At 46.8% G+C, this 20,926-nt stretch overlaps 1 protein-coding gene across 1 annotated transcript in view; it reads right to left on the reverse strand.

The window, feature by feature from the left end:
* Positions 1 to 20,926, reverse strand: part of PPM1H (protein phosphatase, Mg2+/Mn2+ dependent 1H) — a 183,192-nt gene that overhangs the window by 38,279 nt on the left and 123,987 nt on the right. Inside the window, exons 5-6 of the mRNA XM_068170425.1 lie at positions 19,404 to 19,488; positions 6,188 to 6,306 (exon numbers count right to left, since the gene is read on the reverse strand). Coding sequence (XP_068026526.1) covers positions 6,188 to 6,306; positions 19,404 to 19,488 — 204 coding nt within the window. The remainder of the gene's footprint in view (positions 1 to 6,187; positions 6,307 to 19,403; positions 19,489 to 20,926) is intronic.

Below are 20,926 nucleotides of genomic sequence, written 5' to 3' on the forward strand. Positions count from 1 at the left end.
GACACAATAAGCCAAAAAAAAAAGGGTTGGGGGAAGGTGTCTAAGTTGTGGTCAGAGCACAGTAGCTCAAACACTGTCCACGCTGGATGTATCCATGGGTAATAAAAGCCTGACCAATCATGTCTTGACTGCTAAATAAAAAGCAGAGACAGAATATGAATTCTGTGCAGACCTTTAAAGAAGCAATTGTCATCTGGCCTCCTCTTCCTCTCCCCGTGTATTTCCACCCCAGGCTACCTGCACCCCATTTTAGAACTGGCAGCACTTGCTTACACAGCCACCAAGCCTTTCTAGATGCTTCTGTTGCCAGGACTTGTCAAAGCCACCAGAACCACCCTCTCTCTTCAATTCAAGTTTAACCTCTGCAAGCCGTAGGCCTGAAAATCCCAGCCCAGAGACCCAACTGTGAAAGACTGTCAGTAACACAGATGTCTGCCAGCACATTACAGCTCGAGATAGCTCAGAGGCTTGTTCAGCAGGAGACACACAGCTTTAAAGATGCTTTGCCAGCTCCAGTACACATTTTGCAATGGTTGCTCAACCACAAAGCACATGGGGTGAGGGCGCAGGGGCACATGAGCTCACGGTCAGCTCTCACCTAAATGGGATTTATTTTAGATACACTCAACACAGTGCATTTCTCATTCTATGTCACTGCAGAGAAAGGAGAATGGGAGAGAGAGGTGGAGGGAGAAGGGAAACTCTGGTCTCAAAGGGAAAGGCTGGTCTCAAAGCAGTTACAGGCAGCCTGGACTAGTGATGCAGTGTATGTTGCTGGATCAGTGGTTGTCCTAATGCTGTGGGGAAACTTGGCAGCTCTGCTACCACTGTGGGATGTTGAGACAAAGCCAGTGTGGAAACTTCACATGAAAAAGAAAAAAAAAAAAGAAAGAAAGAAGGAAAGAAAGAAGCAGCAAAACCCAGAACAAACAAACAAACAAAAACACCAAATGCATTATGACAGACCCAAAGACAATAATCTTTTGTAATCCAAACAAGCTGGGCAAGCCAAGTCATTGTTGAGGATCTGAAAAGCTCCACAGCACAGGAGTAAAGACAAAAAAAAGGAGAGAAAAAAAATCATACAGCTTCTAATAGAAAACACAGAAAGCATCCTGAATGTTAAAATAAACCAGCTCATTTTCCTGAAGAAACATCAGAGCAGAGAGTCTTACAGCCTTTCAATAAAGGGTTCAGTAATGGAGTGTAAGAGTGGCTGTTTCTTCACCTGCACCTCTATACATGCATGTGCAAATGTCACCACACAGTGAATTCACTGACCAAAAATCATTCAGACAACTGATCTTCTGCATTGTAAGTGATGAAAGTTGGGCAGTGTTTTAGTGTATCAAGCTCTGGCTGCTCAAAGCTCCAGCCAAGGGTTTCTAGAAAAGGAACAGATATGCTAATTTATTCTCCATTATAGATATTGTCCTTAGAAACAAATGCAGAACAGACGTGGCCTTGGCCACAGTGTCCTGATGTATCACTTAAATTTTAGGAATTAGAAAAGGAACTAAAAAGAAGCAAAGCCCTTAAAGTGGAAAAACACCACTGTGTGAAACACCAGCCACCTCAAACCATCACCTCTGAGGGCCCACCAAGATGGAAATCGCAGTATCACAGTATCACAGTGTAACTAAGGTTGGAAGAGACCTTGAGGATCATCGAGTCCAACCTATCAACACAGACCCCATGACTAGACCATGGCACCAAGTGCCACGTCCAATCTCCTCTTGAACACCTCCAGGGACGGTGACTCCACCACCTCCCTGGGCAGCACATCCCAATGACGAATGACTCGCTCGGTGAAGAACTTTCTCCTCACCTCGAGTCTAAACCTCCCCTGGTGCAGCTTGAGACTGTGTCCCCTTGTTCTGGTGCTGCTTGCCTGGGAGAAGAGATCAACCCCTTCCTGGCTACAACCACCTATCAGGTAGTTGTAGAGGGCAATGAGGTCACCCCTGAGCCTCCTCTTCTCCAGGCTAAACAATCCCAGCTCCCTCAGCCTCTCCTCACAGGGCTGTGCTCAAGGCCTCTCCCCAGCCTTGTTGCCCTTCTCTGGACACGTTCAAGTGTCTCAATGTCCTTCTTGAACTGAGGGGCCCAGAACTGGACACAGGACTCAAGGTGTGGCCTAACCAATGCAGAGTACAGGGGCACAATGACTTCCCTGCTCCTGCTGGCCTCACTATTCCTAATGCAGGCCAGGATGCCATTGGCCCTCTTGGCCACCTGATGTCTTGCCACAGTCTCAACTATTAATACATTAAAAAGACTTAGCCTTTTGGGTAAAATCAAAACAGATTGCTTCTCCTTCAGTTAGGAGATCACTGCACACAACTCAGTGGAAAACAAGACTCCCCTGGGCAAACGCCCTGCAAAAAGAAAGGGATCCTTATTTAGAAGGGCTCTGATTTAGATAAATGTATGGCAATAGAACAATTCCCTCATTATTTTATTGTCCTGAGGCAAACAAAGAGGTAACTGATGCAACAGTTGTAGGATATGGAGCAGCTAAAAGATTCTGGTTCATTCATTTAAAAACAAAACCATAGCCCCCATTTCCCACTTGCAGCCCATCAAAAGGAACAGCAGGGAGAGATAGCCTCATCACAGTCTCCACAGGCTTTTGTTTGGCACAGGCCACCTTTTTCTGGGACACTACTGAGGTAAATTCAGACTTGAATTTTCAAGTCACAGTTTAAATATTTATTCTGGAACAGCTGCTTACAGCTTGGCATATTTGTGCTAAATTGGTGGCAGGTTTTGCGCCGACCACATTCGAATCTGCAACTGGATCAACAATCGTCCTCTGCGTCAAGAAACTCAGAAAGACTAGCAGGAAAGGCAGCTCTTTTCCCTCCCCTGCCATAGGCTAAAGCTAACAGAACTCAAAACCCACTACTGAAGAACAATCCATTGAATCAAACCTGCCAATCCCTTTACTTGCCCAATAAGTTCTACCTTGCTCATTATTCTAAATACAAAATTTGCCATTCCTTCTCATTTTTCCTTCTGAGGCCAAACAGTGTTAGCTATGCAATAATGGTTTTGAAAAAGGTAACACACTATGCATGGATTCACAAATGAGGTGCAAATGGACACACAGAATGATCTCTTCATTTAACTTCTAACCATTCCTACTTTGTATGAATTAGAATAGAGCAGAGTAGAGTAGAGTAGAGTACAGTACAGTAGAGCAGAGTAGAGTAGAGTACAGTAGAGTAGAGTAGAGCAGAGTAGAGTAGAGTAGACTAGAGTAGAGTAGAGTAGAATAGAATAGAATAGAATAGAATAGGACTAGACCAGGTTGGAAGAGACATTCAAAATCATCACGTCTAACCCATCATCCAACACCATCTAATCAGCTAAACCATGCAACCAAGCACCCCATTCAGTCTCCTCCTAAACACCTCCAGTGACGGCAACTCCACCACCTCGCCGGGAAGCCCATTCCAATGTGCACTCTCTCTATGAAGAACTTCTTCCTAACATCCAGTCTGAACCTCCCCTGGTGCAGCTTGAGACTGTGTCCTCTTGTTCTGGTGCTGGTTGCTTGGGAGAAGAGACCAGCCCCCACCTGGCTACAACCTCCCTTCAGGTAGTTGTAGACAGCAATAAGGTCTCCTCTGAGCTTCCTCTTCTCAAGGCTAAGCAACCCCAGCTCCCTCAGCCTCTCCTCATAGGGCTTGTGTTCCAAGCCCCTCACCAACTTTGTTGCCCTTCTCTGGACATGTTCCAGCAAGTCAACCTCCTTCCTAAACTGAGGGGCCCAGAACTGGACACAGGACTCGAGGTGTGGCCCAACCAGTGCAGTGTACAGGGGCAGAATGACCTCCCTGCTCCTGCTGGCCACACTCTTCCTGATACAGGCCAGGCTGTATCCCAGCATTTCACTGGTGATTTTGGCTGGAACAATAACAGCAAGCAGAACTTTCACTGAGCTTTCTGACATGGCTCTCAAGGTCACTTGGAACCTCTAGTGTGCACAAATAGTTATTTCTCTCTGCTCATGCTTTACTTGGTATTTACCAACACCAAATTTGATCACTGTTGTGCCTGTTCATGCAAATCATTTAATACTTTGCATTTCCTCATGGCTTTTCTTGTTTGCTAGGAAAAGAGCTGTGGTATCACCTGCCAACACCACAACATCAACCATTTTCATCTCATTTGAAATACAAAACTCCCACAAATGTGAAGAAACCCTCTTGGCCTTCCAAACACAATGAAAGAATTCTGCCCTTGTTCTCCCCTCAGGAAGTTCCATTCTTGGCCTGTGGTATTTCTGCAGCTCTCCTCTAAATTAAATGTGCCTTTTTTTTTTAGTTTCTTTTTCCTTTTTTTTTTTTAACCTCACCCAATCACATCCTGGGCTGCATCAAAAGATGTGCAGCCAGCAGATTAAGTGAGGTGATTCTGCCACTTTAATCTGCTCTGGTGAGACTTCACCTGGAGTACTGCACCCAGCTCTGCAGCCCTCAATTTAGGAAGCACACGGACCTGATGGAGTGGGTCCAGAGGAGGGACATGAAAATGTTCAGTGGGTTGGAGCAGCTCTGCTACAAAGCCTGAGGGATCTGGGGTTGTTCAGCATGGAGAAGAGGAGGCTCCGGGGAGACCTAAGAGCAGCCTTCCAGTACCTGTTGGGAGCCTACAAGAAGGATGAAGAGAGACTGTATACAAAGTCCTGCATTGACAGGATGAGGGGCAATGGCTTCAAACTAGAGAAGAGCAGATTTAGATTGGGTGTCAGGAACAGGTTCTTTACTATGAGGGTAGTGGAACACTGGAACAGGTTACCCAGGGAGGTGGTTGGGGCCCCATCCCTGGAGATATTCAAGGTGAGGCTCAACAGGGCTCTGGGCAGCCTGGTGTAGTTGAGCATGTCCCTGCTGACTGCCAAGGGCATTGGACTAGATGACATTTGGAGGTCCCTTCTAACCCAGACCATTTCATGATTCTATGATCTCACCTCTTGAAAAAGAGCTTTGGAAAGTCCACCTGAAGTCATTCTTTACTAGTGCATTCAGAGATATCTGGGAGTCCAACAAGAAAATTCCCTTTGCAGAAACTGGGAGAACGTCTCACGATCTTCCAAATGTTTTGCTGCTAAGTCCTCATTTGATCCAGTGTTCTCATTCTGTTCCCATTCTTTTGCTCATGACTTTGTAGCCTTTTTAAATGTGAAGTCACCATTCCCAGGGTAAGACTGCATGTTCTACTAGCAGCTGTCCAAGATGATGGACAATGATGGACACGCCTAGATTAACATTTTCTGCACAAACACTCCAAATTTAGGTAATTATTCTGCTATTAAAATATAGTTATAGTTAAGGTCTATAAAGTATGGGATAAATCAGAAGCTGTGTGGAAGCCTCAAAGTATCCTAACCTACAAGAATTAAGGCTTTTTAACCCCCTCCATTCTTTCCTGAAAGGGCATTTGTTAAGGATGTTAAAACACAGACAGCAAGGAAGTGAAGAACATTTGCATTTGTGTGTTTTAGAACCTCTGCCTTTACAGGTCACACAGAGCCCACAACAGCAAGGATTAGGGCTTCTATAAGTGAGTAGGAGTCACTGGAGAAGAGGCCCCTTATCCAACACAAAACAACAAAGACACTTTGTCAGAGACAAAAAACTCATCATTCTTTCTGTCTTGACTTCATTAAGTCAATGCTGCTCACTCAAGCCTTTTCATTTTAGGCTGGCTATAACTTTTGTTCAGATAGGCCTGTCTCTAAAACAAATGCTCAAGGGTTATCCAGCAGGGTCAGCTGCACTGGGGTATGGGAAGCTCTTCTTTTGTGCAAGTGTTCCTCAGCAAGCAAAGGCATGATGGCCCACTGATCTAGATTCTATAAAAAGATAACTCCGAGGTAGGAAAGTTGTTAAGCTTTAAGGAAGATCCCCTGGAACATCTTCCCCTTTATGTGTTTCCTCCACTTTGACTGTTCACATGTCAAAATGAAGCAAGGTCTTGGCTCTGGAGGGAGGGCAACGTACTTAAAACATTAACTTCTAAAAGAAAAATACATCTGAAAGGAGGAAATGCTTTTCCCTTGAGTACACAGGCATACACCTCCACGTTTGATGTAGTTCACACTAATCAAAGACATGCAGAAAGAATGCATTGGCTGGGGAGAAGGCTGCCCCCCATGCTGAAAAGGACATATTCTTACCAGCCAGTCATGTTGAAATCACGGTAGAGCATCCTCTTTCCAACTTCTTTGCGCTGCACCCTCCGTGGAAACTCTAAATGTGTGAACTCGTTTCCCAGCAAGTGGGGCTGCATGTAAGCCTGTGGGCAGAAACCAAGCCACAGATACCACATGAATTTCACAAAGCAAGCCATCAGCTATTTTTAATGAGATAGCATTGCCATCCCTTCCTGCTCCCTTCCCACACACATTTCCCCCCCTTTTTAAACAAGGAAGGTCATGAGCTCTGTTTCAGCAAATGATGTGCATGTTACACCAGTTCTGACATTGCCTGCTGTCCAGGAGCAGCCATAGAGAGAGAAACCCTCTTACCCTCAAAATCCTTCACCATTTCTCCCTCCTCTTCAACATCTGGGATCCCTAACAGACATATCATCATTGACCCTGAAGGAGTCTGCAGGGGTTCATAAAACAGCACACACCTCCTTTTGCAAGTCAGTGAAGCGAGAGAAGGGAATAATCAAATAACAAAGCCATGGAGCAAGAAGAGAATTGGAGGGGTGCATGTAGAATGAAGCTTAAAGCTTTTGCCTCTTGGTTCAGCTATGCCAACAATGCACACAACCTGGTATTACTATCACAATTTGTTATTGTCTCAAGGAGAACATTCCAGTTTACCTACCCAGTGTGCTGCACACCCCGGCACACCTGATACCTACCCAGTGTGCTGCACACCCCGGCACACCTGACGCTGCAGGTGTTGTCTAAAAGATACTTCCTTGACACAGAATGGGCTAAGAAAAGCAGCAGCAGTTTTGTGTCACAGCTGCAACTAATGGTTTGGAGGGTGTTAATGTTTGAATGCTTACTGCTTACTGTCCATACTGGTGTGCTGTTCTGCAGATGCTGGGAGGTCTCTTTGCCAGAGCCTCACGTTCTCCAGAGCTCACTGTACTTGAAAGCATCACAAGGGCAGTTTTTTTGTCCACTGTGCAAATCTTTTGTTTGGATTTATACACAGATCACCTGGCATGATAGGCTAATCCTAAACAGCCCATATTTCTCCTTTCTGAAATAAACCTCACTCATTTTTCTTCACTACTTAGATAAACAAGCTTGCCTCCCTCCCTTTCAAAGCCACATTATGAGCAAGCCCTTCTGAAGATGCAGTCAAATTGGCTAGGGAACTGGAAAAGGAAAAAAGAAAAGTTGCATTTCTTAACCTTTCTGCAGATGAGCCTTTTCCCTTATCCAGCCAGTTAAGGCAATAAAGTCTGTCTTATCTCCAGCAGCAGCTGCCATCAGGGCAGACCAAATGAGCTGGCTTTAGTTTGTGGGTTTGTCATAAATCTAGCGCTCAAAGGTGAGCGGCAGGAAAGCAGTGGAAGCCCTTATTGATCTACCTGGCAGCTATCATGCAGATAGCTCACAATAAAATATTTCCTGCATTGAAGGGCTGAGCCTGCTCCCACTCAGTTTAATAGGAGTTGGATCAGGCTCAGCACACCGCAGTGCTAACCTTCCATCAGCTTCTCCCCATTCTCATCACCAGAAATCCTTCCAGAAAACACCTTGAGCTCAGCTAGCTGAAATGGGGCTGAGGGAAATTGCTGTGTGTAGCCAACAAGATTGGATTCTGCTTTCAAGAGGCAGCTCTCAACCACACAAGTGTGATCTTGACATTGTGATCCCTTCCTGGAACAGGAGCTCCATCAAACTCTCTCTCTCTCTCTGTACAGTTAAGGGAATTACATTTTTTTCCTTCAAGTCTACAGTCAGACAAGGTCGCCTCCTCCACCCAAATGCTGTTTTCAAGGACCCTCTCACTGGACCAATCTTCCTTATTACAGAAATGGTTAAGAAGCACTAGTGGCTTTTAAGAGATCTAGTGGTATTAGTCCAGATGAGGCTTTTCATACTTCCAGAATCCTGCAGCCTCTGTTTAAAAGAGCATATAAACTTTTACATTTATTTTCATTCCAGTTGCAAAAAAAAAGAGGGAACATCCCCCATGATTTATGTAATGTATTGCTGCACAATGACAGCAGAGAGCTAGCCTGGCTTTCAGTATTCTTTACATTCTTCCTAGTCTATGATACTGTAAACAATGAAGTCAGTCTGCTTCCAAAGTGTAATTCACTTCACTTTACAAATGCACAGCTTATCATTAAATAATTACAGACTACTAGCTAACAACTACCATTGCCTGCCTATAAAGCAAGAAAAACCAAGCAAAACCACCCTCCTATCTGACATAAAAATGGCATTATTTCACCTGCAGATTATGAGACTACTTAGCAGGTGGGATCACAGCTTCAGAAGGAAAAAAAAAATGTTACAGGCTTTTAGCATTTTTTCCCCCTTGAAAACAAACATTTCCTTTACTGAAAAGGTAAAGCAATTGGGAGGGACTGCATTTCATAAAGATTTACTCAGATGGAAAGTCTGAGGTCACAAGTGAAATAAGATTAATAAAGCTGGCAGAGTTACCAGTGGACTGCTAATGTTCAAATAAGATTTCTCTTCCACAGCCAAGCCTCAGTGCCTGATTTACAGCCCAGGGATCTTAACTTGATTCTAATATTTTTGGCACCGGCAGAACAGAGGGAAAAGAGCAATTTGGAAGGTTCTGGTGCCTGTGAGCTAAATTCTCATGTGAAGAAATAGGGATTTTTGTTGGGCTTTCTTTTGCCTTTTGCTTGTTTGCTTGTTTTGTTTTAAAGATTTCCTATATCCCTTACCCTTTTCTTTTTAACATTTATTTTTCACGCTTGACTAGTAACCGTTCTGCTGGTAAACTCAGCTGCAGCTTCCGGGTGGGTTTCACAGGATCACAGTAGAACTTAGGTTGGAAAGGACCTATAGGATCATCGAGTCCAATCTATCAACACAGACCCCATGACTAGACCATGGCACCAAGTGCCACGTCCAATCTCCTCTTGAACACCTCCAGGGATGGTGACTCCACCACCTCCCTGGGCAACCCATTCCAATGACGAACGACTCGCTTGGTGAAGAACTTTCTCCTCACCTTGAGTCTAAACCTCCCCTGGTGCAGCTTGAGACTGTGTCCCCTTGTTCTGGTGCTGGTTGCCTGGGAGAAGAGACCAACCCCCTCCCGGCTACAACCACGCTTCAGGTAGTTGTAGAGGGCAATGAGGTCTCCCCTGAGCCTCCTCTTCTCCAGGCTAAACAATCCCAGCTCCTTCAGCCTCTCCTCACAGGGCTGTGCTCAAGGCCTCTCCCCAGCCTTGTTGCCCTTCTCTGGACACGTTCAAGTGTTTCGATGTCCTTCTTAAACTGAGGGGCCCAGAACTGGACACAGGACTCAAGGTGTGGCCTAACCAATGCAGAGTACAGGGGCACAATGACTTCCCTGCTCCTGCTGGCCACACTTTTCCTAATGCAGGCCAGGATGCCATTGGCCCTCTTGGCCACCTGGGCACACTGCTGGCTCATATTCAGGTGGCTGTCGATCAGCACCCCCAGGTCCCTCTCTGTTTGGGAGCTCTCAGCCACTCTGACCCCAGCCTGTAGCTCTGCATGGGGTTGCCGTGGCCAAAGTGCAGCACTCAGCACTTGGACTTGTTAAATGCCATCCCATTGGATTCTGCCCAGTTTGTTAAGAACTGTTCTCCATTTACCACAAGGCCAGGGCTCTCCTCCCTCTCTGCCCCAAACTGCACTGGGCAGCAGAACCAGAAAATAAATAAAAAACAATGCTTTAAAAATCTACAGATGTCCCAAGCAGATAGACAAACAGACACCACGAAATGCCCTCAAGTGATTGAACAAGAAACAAAAAGAAGGGAAGTGAAGACCAGAATTTCATCTGTAATGAGGCACTGTATTTTCCACTTAGTCTTGATTTGCAAGAATCTCAGCTCAAAAACACCATTCAGAGAACCTGAAATTTAATAAGGGTGACTACCAAGCACTTTCTGTACCCTTACAGGGTATGTTCAGATAACATTGCTATCCTCTGTTATGAAACTGGAATATTTTCCATCATTTTTCTTTCAGAAGCTATTACACTGGTGGGTTTTTTTTTTTGGCATGAATCTGGCATAGTCTGCATCATGTGTTTTTGGTACTCTGCCATTTGATGGTGTGTTCTGTGGCTGGATGCTTTCCATTCAACATTAGCTCTTTAAAATGGAGTGTACTTGAGGAAGTATCAGTCACGTTTCTTGCAAAAGGCTGCTCACTTCCTGCCGTGTTTCCCAGTGATCAGCAAAGCAAACCTGACATTAAGATACACCCAGACTTACACACTAGTGTGTCAGCTAAGTAGGTTGCAGAGAGCATGGGATTCCTGCTTTCTCCTGTGTCAAATATATCCTACAACTCTGTCCTCTTATCATAGTTTCATTCAGGGTTGGAAGGGACCACAAGGATCATCTAGTTCCAACCCCCCTGCCATGGGCAGGGACACCCCACACTAGATCAGCCTGGCCACAGCCTCATCCAGCCTGCTCTTAAACACCCCCAGGGACGGGGCCTCGACCACCTCCCTGGACAACCCATTCCAGGGCTTCACCACTCTCCTCACATCCAGCCTGAATCTCCCCACCTCCAGCTTCATTCCATTCCCCCTAGTCCTATCACTCCCTGAGATCCTGAGAAGTCCTTCCCCAGCCTTCCTGTAGGCCCCCCTCAGATACTGGAAGGCCACAATTAGGTCACCTCGGAGCCTTCTCTTCTCCAGACTGAAGAGCCCCAACTCCTTCAGTCTGTCCTTACAGGAGAGGTGCTCCAGCCCTCTGATCATCCTTGTGGCCCTTCTCTGGACACTTTCCAGCACCTCCACATCCCTCTTGTAATAGGGGCTCCACAACTGGAGGCAGTACTCCAGGTGAGGTCTCACCAGAGCTGAGCAGAGGGGGAGGATCACCTCCCTCGACCTGCTAGCCACACTTCTCCTGATGCAGCCCAGGATCTGATTGGCTTTGCGGGCTGCAAGTGCACACTGAGAGCTCCTGTTGAGCTTCTTGTCCACCAGCACCCCCAAGTCTCTCTCCTCAGGGCTGCTTTCCAGCCACTCACTGCCCAGCCTGGATTTGTGCCTGGGATTGCCTCGACCCAGATGCAGGACCCTGCACTTGCTCTTGTTGAACCTCATGAGGTTGGCTTGTGCCCACCTCTCCAGCCTGTCCAGGTCCCTCTGGATGGCCTCCCTTCCCTCCAGCGTGTCTGCTGCACCACACAGCTTGGTGTCATCAGCAAACTTGCTGAGGGTGCACTCAATGCCACTGTCCATGTCCCCCACAAAGATGTTGAACAAGACAGGTCCCAGGACTGATCCCTGAGGGACTCCGCTTGTCCCTGGCCTCCACTGGGACATGGAGCCATTGACAGCCACTCTTTGGGTGCGGCCATCAAGCCAGTTCCTTATCCATCTAGTGGTCACCCATCAAACCCATGTGTCACCAGTTTGGAGACCAGGATGTGCTGCGGGACAGTGTTGAAGGCTTTGCTCAGGTCCAGGTAAATTACATCAGTTGCTCGCCCCTCATCATACTGTGACATTTTCCCTGCTATATGGGACTACCACCCACCACCACCACCACCATCCAGAGATGGTGCAAATTACTTAACTATTGTTTTATGGAGATGTTCAAACCAGACACAGATTAGCACTACAGGAGGTGGTGGTAGGAGGAAAGAGGGAAGTAGGAGCCAAATCCTACTCATGAACACCCATTCATGGAAAAGAAATGTTATGGTGCACTGAATTGCTACAGAATGTGTCCAGAGAAGGGCAACAAGGCTGGGGAGAGGCCTTGAGCACAGCCCTGTGAGGAGAGGCTGAGGGAGCTGGGATTGTTTAGCCTGGAGAAGAGAAGGCTCACGGGTGACCTCATTGCCCTCTACAACTACCTGAAAGGTGGTTGTAGCCAGGAAGGGGTTGGTCTCTTCTCCCCGGCAACCAGCACCAGAATGAGAGGACACAGTCTCAAGCTGCACCAGGGGAGGTTTAGACTCGAGGTGAGGAGAAAGTTCTTCACCGAGCGAGTCGTTCGTCATTGGAATGTGCTGCCCAGGGAGGTGGTGGAGTCACCATCCCTGGAGGTGTTAAAGAGGAGATTGGACGTGGCACTTGGTGCCATGGTCTAGTCATGGGGTCTGTGTTGATAGGTTGGACTCGATGATCCTCGAGGTCTGTTCCAACCTTAGCGATACTGTGATAGAAAACTGAAGGACCAAGGGAATATTGGTTGCAAGGCTTTCACACCTTACAACTGAAGGATTGGTTGCCTTCTGCAATACTCTCACAAGTCCCCTGACTCAGAAGTCTGCCTCTGCCATACAGTCTGCCTGAAACCTGCAGCTGTAGGCTGTCCTCTCACTGTAAAAAAAGAAGGTGCAGTAGAGATGGACAGCTGACCATGACCACAGCTTCCTGTAAGTTAGAATTACTGGGTAGTTAACTCCTTCTGTTTAGGTCTGTATTTCTCAACCTGTATTAGTTGAGGCAGAGTTTTGTCTAAGACTAGGCTGCAGGATTCGTAGATTCATAGAATAGTTTGGGTTGGACAGGACCTTCAAGGTCATCCAGTTCCAACTCCCCTGCCACAGGCAGGGACACCTCACTCTAGACCAAGCTGCTCAAGGCCCCATTCAACATGGCCTTGAACACTTCCAGGAGGGTGCATCTATAATTTCCCTGGGCAACCTGTTCCAGTGTGTCTCCACACTCACTGTAGAGAACTTTTTCCTAATATCCAGTCTAAATCAACAGCTTAAAGCCATTCCCCCTCATCCTACCACTACAAGCCCTTGCAAAAAGTCCCTCCCCGGTGCTGCCTTTTCTCCAGGCTGAACAGCCCCAACTCTCACAGCCTGTCCCCACGGGGAAGGTGCTCCAGCCCTCTGATCATCTTCATGGCCTTTCTCTGAACCTGCTTGAGCAGACTGATGTCCTTCTTATGCTGAGGGTCACCAGAACTGGATGCAGTACTCCAGCTGGGGTCTCATGAGAGCAGAGTAGAGGGGGAGATTCACCTCCCTCATCCTGCTGGTCACACTTTTTTTAATGCAGCCCAGGATACTGTTAGCCTTCTGGGCAGCAAGCACACATTGCCAGCTCATGTGGAGTTTTTTTGTCAGATGACAACCCCAAGTCCTTCTCCTTGAGACTTCTCTCAAGCTACTCCTTGCCCAGCCTACATGTGTGTTTGTGATTGCCCCAATACAGGTGTAGGACAGTATCACAGTATCGCTTAGGTTGGAAAGGACCTCAAGGATCATTGAGTCCAACCTATCAACACAGATAGGACCTTGCACGTGGCCTTGTTGAACTTTATGAGGTTGGCTTGGGCCCACCTCTCAAGGCTGTCCAGATCCCTCTGGATGACATCCCTTCCCTCCAGTGCATCAACCAGCTTGGTATCATCCTCAGACCTGCGTATGACTTTGTATAGAGATGCTTGCAGGAGCTGAACCATTCATTATCCTGCAGATTTCTATGCAAATGGAAATTATGTTTGAGAAAAGAGGACCTAAACAAACATCCTGTGTGGCAAAAGCAATCAATACGCACTAAAGGCAGAGGAAAACTCCTTCACCTACTGTGCTAAGTGTGTCTACCGCTCAGACTATCAACAATCAGTAGCAGCCTGCAGGCTGTAAATCCATACCCTCCCTTTGCCTGTGCAGTAACAGCCCCACAGTGAGCAGCACCTCTGTATTTACCAAGTAAAATATTAATGAGAAAATGATTCATTGATTTTCTTTCTAGTTTGCATGAAAAGCAGTGCAACATCTTTGAAACAAAGAAACTCAGCTTTGACCACAAAGAAGAAAATAAATCCAAAGTCACTCTCAGGTAAGAATGGCAGAAGAGAATGATGGTAAAATAGACTGATAGCAGAACCTGGCAACACCCAAGGCGAGTAATGAGAATTATTTGGGATCTAGTCAGCAAGACAGATGCAACATCACAAAGTCACAGGATGTTAGAGGTTGGAAGGGACCTCCAGAGATCATCAAGTCCACCCCCTCTGCCAAAAGCAGGATCACTTAGGGTAGCCTGCACAGGAATGCATCCAGGTGGGTTTTGAAAGTCTCCAGAGAAGGAGATTCCACAACCTCTCTGGGCAGCCTGTTCCAGTGCTCTGTTACCCTCACTGTAAAGAAGTTTCTCTTCATGCTGAGGTGAAACCTATATTCAGGTTTGTATCCATTGTTCCTTTGTCACCACCAAAAAGAGATTGGCCCCCTCCACTTGACACCCACCCCTCAGGCTGAACAGCCCCAGGTTTCTCTGTCTCTCTTTGTAAGGGAGATGCTCAAGTCCCCTAATCATCCTCATGGCTCTCTGCTGGACTCTCTTCAGTTGGTCCCTCTTCAATTGGGGAGCCCAAAAACTGGACACAGTATTCAGTATCACTAAGGTTGGAAGAGACCTCAAAGATCATCGAGTCCAACCTGTCACCACAGAGTATTCCAGATGTGATCTCAGCAGGGCAGAGTAGAGGGGGAAAAGAACCTCCCTAGACCTGATGGACACACTTTTCTTGATGCACCCTAGGATACCATTGGCCCTCTTGGCCACAAGGCCACATTTGGAGCTTATATCAACCTTATAAGAAATTCAGAGGTGTCTTTTGCTGTTTTTAACACTAGAGTGAAAATGTTACTTATGGAATGCTGTGTTTGAAATGATCTCTAACTTTGTTTCACGCTCTTGCGGTCTCGCACGTTGCTTTCTTTGAACACGACACTCACAGCCTTGGCATGTTTGTTATATAGAGAATTAAAAGAAGCAAACAAAGGTAAAGGCATCTTTCAAAGGAAATGGCAGAAATGCTTTTCAGATCAGCCAGAAAGGACATCAAAAGAGAATTAAAAAATCCCTTGCAGGCAATGCTTGATCTCATATTTCCTACAGAAGCAGCAGACTCCCGAGATCCTGAAGATACCTTTTATTTTAAAGGCAAACAAATTAGTTTACATGTAACTGAACTGTAAATATTTGTTAGGCTTATTTTCCCATTTGGTACCTTGAGTATTTCCTCTGCAATTTTTTAGCTTCAGTCCAGAGACCTTGGCTAAAAATCAAATGTGACAGTTGTGGAAACATTCATGTTTTTTCTTTAAAACCTTCCACCCTGCCTTCACCAGCTGGCATTTTGCTCACACTACAGTGCTTGGGCCAGGCTGAAGGTAAGAGACACCTTAAGACTAGGGAACACCACTAGCCTTGGCCTGTTCACCTCACATCAGCAAAGCTGACAGTGTTAAACTTAAGCCAAGAGAGGCTCACTGTCTTGGCTTAAGCCTGTCTTGGCTTAAGTTTAAATTTCCAAGAGGAAGAAGCGAGAGATTAGAAGCACAAAAGAAATCTCCAAGCCATGTTTTAACAACTTCAACCCATCTGACCATCAGTGAAACACCTAAAAAGTAATAGGATTGGTTGCATGGAAAATAACACCATGTATATTGCTTTATGTTGCTTGGCCAGCCCATCATCAGCCAGTGCAACTTGGTGTATAAAGCATTCCATGTCCTCAACTAGTCACCTTGTCCAAGCTTTATGGGTTCTGCTACACTAAATAAAACTAGACTTTCTTCACCCATTCTGTCCTGCAGCTACTAATGCCCACCAAGATCTCTTTCCCTTGACTTCCCTCCAAAGAAGGGCCATGAGGATGATCAGAGGGCTGGAGCTCCTCTCCAGGCTGAGAGAGTTGGGGTTGTTCAGTCAGGAAAAGAGAAGGCTCTGAGGAGACCTTATTGCAGCCTTCCAGTATCTGAAGGGGACCTAGAGGAAAGCTGGGGAGGGACTTTTTAGGGTGGCAGGTAGTGACAGGGCTAGGAGGAATGAAGTAAAACTAGAAATGGGTAGATTCAAATTGGATGTTAGGAAGAAGTGAGGGTGGTGAGACACTGGAGCAGGTTGCCCAGGGAGGTGGTGGAAGCCCCATTCCTGGATGTTTTTAAGGTCAGGCTGGATGTGGCTGTGAGCAACCTGATCTAGTGTGAGGTGTCCCTGCCCATGGCAGGGGGGTTGAACTATGTGATCCTTGAGGTCCCTTCCAACCCTGACAATTCTGTGATTCTGTGATATTTTTAGAGCAAATAAATAAAGCACTGCAATATTGTTCACGTGCACAGAGAGCAGGCTGTGGTATTTTATACTGTCATACAGCATGCACAGGGATAAACTGAAATACCTCTGTGGCTTGTTAGCTCTCTGTCTGAGCTCTCAGTTTTCAACACCAATGAGCTGCTGAAGCTCCACAGCTGAACAAGGTACACAAGCACAGCCATCTGATCAGTGGCCTTCACAGGAGAGACAGGACTCCTTTCACTGGGATTTGCAGTACCAGGCTTTTCTCCACATTTGCTGATGTTACAGCAGGAAAGTCATGATGTAGTTGCCATCACAGAAACTTGGTGGGATGACTCACACAACTAGAGCACTGCAATTGGTGGCTACAGGCTCTTCAGCAGAGACAGGCAAGGGAAAAAGGGTGGAGGGGTGGCCATGTACATCAGGAAGGCTCTAGACACCATGGAACTAGAGATCAAGGATGATCAGGTTGAATGCCTGTGGGTGAGAACTGGAGGGAAGGCCAACAAGGCTGACATCCTGGTTGGAGTCTGTTATAGACCACCCAACTAGAATGAAGAGGTTGATGAATTACTCTATAGGCAGCTAGAGGCTGTCTCAAGATCACCAGACCCTGCTCTTATGGGCAACTTTAACCTGCCTGCTATCTGCTGGGAACTTAGCACAGCAGAGAGGAGGCAGTCCAGAAAGTTCTTAGAGTGTATGGAGGACAGCTTCTTATCACAGCTGCTGTGTGAGCCTACCAGGGGTAAGGCTTTGCTTGTCCTTCTTTTCACAAACAGAGAAGGGCTGGTGGGAGATGTGGTGGTAGGAGGCTGTCTGGGTCCAGAAACCATGAGATAATTGAATTTTCAATACACAGTCAAGCTAAGAGGGGCAGCAACAAAACCTCCACTCTGGACTTCAGGTTACTTAAGGAACTAACTCAGACGGTATCTTGAGAAACAGCCCTTAGAAATAAAGGGGTCCAGGAGGGCTGGACCTACTTCAAGAATGAGTTCTTGAAGGCACAGGAACAGGCTGTGCCAGTGTGCTGGAAGATGAGCCAGCAGGGCAGAGGGCCAGTCTGTGTGGGCAGTGAACTTCTGAGAGAATTAAGGGAAAAAAAGAGGGTGTATCATCTTTGGAAGGAAGGAGAGGTTACCCATGGAATGTTTAAGGATGTTGCTAGGTCATGCAGGAAAAAATTAGAGAGGCAAAAGTGCATTTAGAGCTTAGAATGGCTGTGAAGGACAACAAAAAATCCCTCTATAAATGTATTAATAGCAAGAGGAGGGGCAAGGACAACCTCCACTCCTTGGTGGACAGGAGGGGGAATATTGTAACAAAGGATGAGGAAAAGACAGAGGTACTTAACACCTTCTTTGCCTCAATTTTTAAGAGCAGGATAGGTTGTCTTATGGACAACTGGCCTCCAGAGCTGGCAGATGGAGCCAGGGAGCAGCACAGTTTCCCTGTGAAAGGAGGAAGTAGTTAAAGATTTCCTTAGCTGCATGGATCCTCACAAGTCCATGAGACCAGATGGGATCCATCCTAGAGTGCTGAGAGAGCTGGCAGATGAGCTGCCAAGCCACTCTCCATCATTTTCCAGCAGTCCTGGCTCACTGGAGAGGTCCCAGAGGACTGGAAGCTGCCAGCGTGGTGCCCATCCACAAGAAGGGCCGGTTGGATGAGCCAGGGAATTACAGGCCTGTCAGCCTGACCTCAGTGCCAGGCAAGATCATGGAACAGGTCATCCTGAGTTCAATAACACAACACTTACAGGATGGCCAAGGGATCAGGCCCAGCCAACATGGATTTAGGAAGGGCAGGTCCTGCCTGACCAACCTGATCTCCTTCTATGATCAGGTGACTGCCTGGTGGATGTGGGGAGGCCTGTGGATGTAGTCTGGCTGGGCTTCAGCAAGGCCTTTGACACCGTCCCCGATAGCAAACTCCTGGTCAAGCTGTCAGCCCATGGCTTGGACAGCAGCACTCTGAGCTGGGTTAGGAACTGGCTGGAGGGCTGAGCCCAGAGAGTGGTGGTGAATGGTGCCACACCCAGGTGGCAGCCAGTCACTAGTGGTGCACCCCAAGGATCAGTGCTGGGCCCCATCCTGTTCAATATCTTCATCGATTACCTGGACGAGGGCATTGAGTCCATCTAACTGATGTAAGTTTGCAGAGGACACCAAGCTGGGGGCAGGAGTTGATCTGTTAGAGGTTAGGAGAGCTCTGCAGAGGGACCTTAACAGGCTGGACAGATGGGCAGAGTCCAAGGGCATGAGATTGAACACATCCAAGTGCCGGGTTCTGCACATTGGCCACAACAACACCATGCAGAGCTACAGGCTGGGGTCAGAGTGGCTGGAGAGCAGCCAGGCAGAGAGGGACCTGGGGGTGCTGGTTGATGGTAGGCTGAACATGAGCCTGCAGTGTGCCCAGGCAGCCAAGAAGGCCAATGGCATCCTGGCCTGCATCAAGAACAGTGTGGCCAGCAGGAGCAGGGAGGTCATTCTGCCCCTGTACTCAGCACTGGTTAGGCCACACCTTGAGTACTGTGTCCAGTTCTGGGCCCCTCAGTTTAGGAAAGATGTTGAGTTGCTGGAATGTGTCCCGAGAAGGGCAACAGAGCTGGTGAGAGGTCTGAAGTACAAGCCCTATGAGGAGAAGCTGAGATAGTTGAGGTTGTATAGCCTGGAGAAGAGGCGGCTCATGGGAGACCTTATTGCTGTCTACAATTACCTGAAAGGAGGTTGTAGCCAGGTGGAGGTTGGTCTCTCCTCCCAGACAATCTGTGACAGAACAAGAAGACACAGTCTCAAGCTGCACCAGGGGAGGTTTAGGCTGGATGTTAGGAAGAACTTCTTCACAGAAAGAGTGATTTGCCATTGGAATGGGCTGCCCAGGGCGGTGGTGGAGTCACCATCACTGGAGGTGTTTAGGAAGAGACTGGCTGGGGTGCTTGGTGCCATGGTTTAGTTGATTAGATGGTGTTGGGTGATAGGATGGACTTTATGATCTCAAAGGTCTTTTCCAACCCGGTTAATTCTGTATGTCTCTAAGACAGACATGGTAGTTCACAGAGCCACAGTAACTTGGTGGCATGTGTCTGAACCTTAGATATTACCAGGCAATGCTTCTCAGCAGCAGCACCTGGCTTTTCCTCAGATCTCTTACCAGATACTGAAGTCGCTGGCGTTCAGTCTCTGGAGTGAATTCTGAAGACATTGGAATGACTTCACCATTCCGGATTATTATAGCCCTGTAACAGCAATAAAACATCCTCAGTACAGACAAAAACCCAATCCTACAACACACAGACACACACAAAGGATTAAAAAACACTGAGAAACCCACAGAGCACTCTTATTCTCTTCAGAGTCACAGTCAAGTAAAGCCATTTCTTTTCTAGTGAAGTTGTCAGCACAACAGGATAATAATTCCTGCCCTGCATCCTTTAGGCTGGATTAAAAAAGGAAGTCTATTTGTATATGCCAAGTTCATTTCAGAGCTCACAAACACATCCAAGCAACAAAGGCAAGAGTTATTTCAGTTGATGTCTACAGGGTATACTTATTAAGTGAAATGCAGACACCCAGAGGAGATGCTGCAGAATCACTGACTGTAGAGCAACTCTTTGCAGGTTTTAATCCCAGTTGTGTCTGACACTGTCTAAACTACTGACTTCAAATGACTCATACAAGCACTTTCCAATTATTGATTGGTCATATGTCATGTCAGAACATTTCTACTCCAACAGCAAAGGGAAATGGCGAAATAAACCCTGTTCAACACAAATTTAACTAGTTACCTGCTGAAAGATGACAGGTAACAGAACAGATCAGCCAGGAGATGTCACGTTACAGTTCTGCAAACAGCAGAGAAGAAAGTCCTTCAAACACCTGCCTGTTGCCTCTCAACAATCTGCTATGCTGCACTCAAACTATGGTGCAATTCTTCCCTGGTGTAATGCTGCTGGCTGAACCACAGTAACAAGAGGGAAGAATTTACCCTGCATTCCTACTGCATTCTGCAGTGGTGGATTCACTCACAGAGGTGCATTCTTTTAGCTTTCCATCATTTGCACAGCTCTGTAAGCACAGTAACACTTGGTGCTTTTGGAGAGCTGGATGAGCTATTTCTCATCCCAAAGATTTTCATGCCTGGTTGGGAGTCATTTCTCAACCATCAGTGGATTAATTCAACGTTTGGATCGTGGCAGTGTACCAGCTCTCTCCTTGAATTTGCACAGAATTTGGTGTAGATAAACCAAGCAACTGCTGCTTCAATTCTTCACATTCACTTTCTGTGTTTTAAGTGGTCTCCTTTCTGTGGTCTTTTCATCCTGTTGATGTGGTATTTGTGTGCTAGCTTGCTTCTCTTGGTAATTTGCTGACATGCCTTCTAAGCAAGGTATTCTGATGGCATACTGAAATGCAGCCAGATATGGTAGCCCCATGAAGACTGAAAACCTCTGAAATTCAACACAGGGAGGCTTGCCTGATACACCTGAAGGCTGTGTGGCCATTCAGTGAGAACTGGACAGACTGGAGAGTTGGGCAGAGAGGAACCTAATGAGCTTCAACAAGGATAAGTGCAGAGTCCTGAACCTGGGAAGGAATAATAAATGCACCAACCCAGGTGCAGGAAGTGATGCACTGGAGAGCAGTCCCATGGTGAAAGGTTATCTAAGAGTCAGC

The sequence above is a fragment of the Melanerpes formicivorus genome, unplaced genomic scaffold (genome assembly GCF_026170545.1).
Source record: "Melanerpes formicivorus ecotype bairdi unplaced genomic scaffold, bMelFor1.0.p_v2 SCAF_3, whole genome shotgun sequence".
NCBI classification, from domain to species: domain Eukaryota; kingdom Metazoa; phylum Chordata; class Aves; order Piciformes; family Picidae; genus Melanerpes; species Melanerpes formicivorus.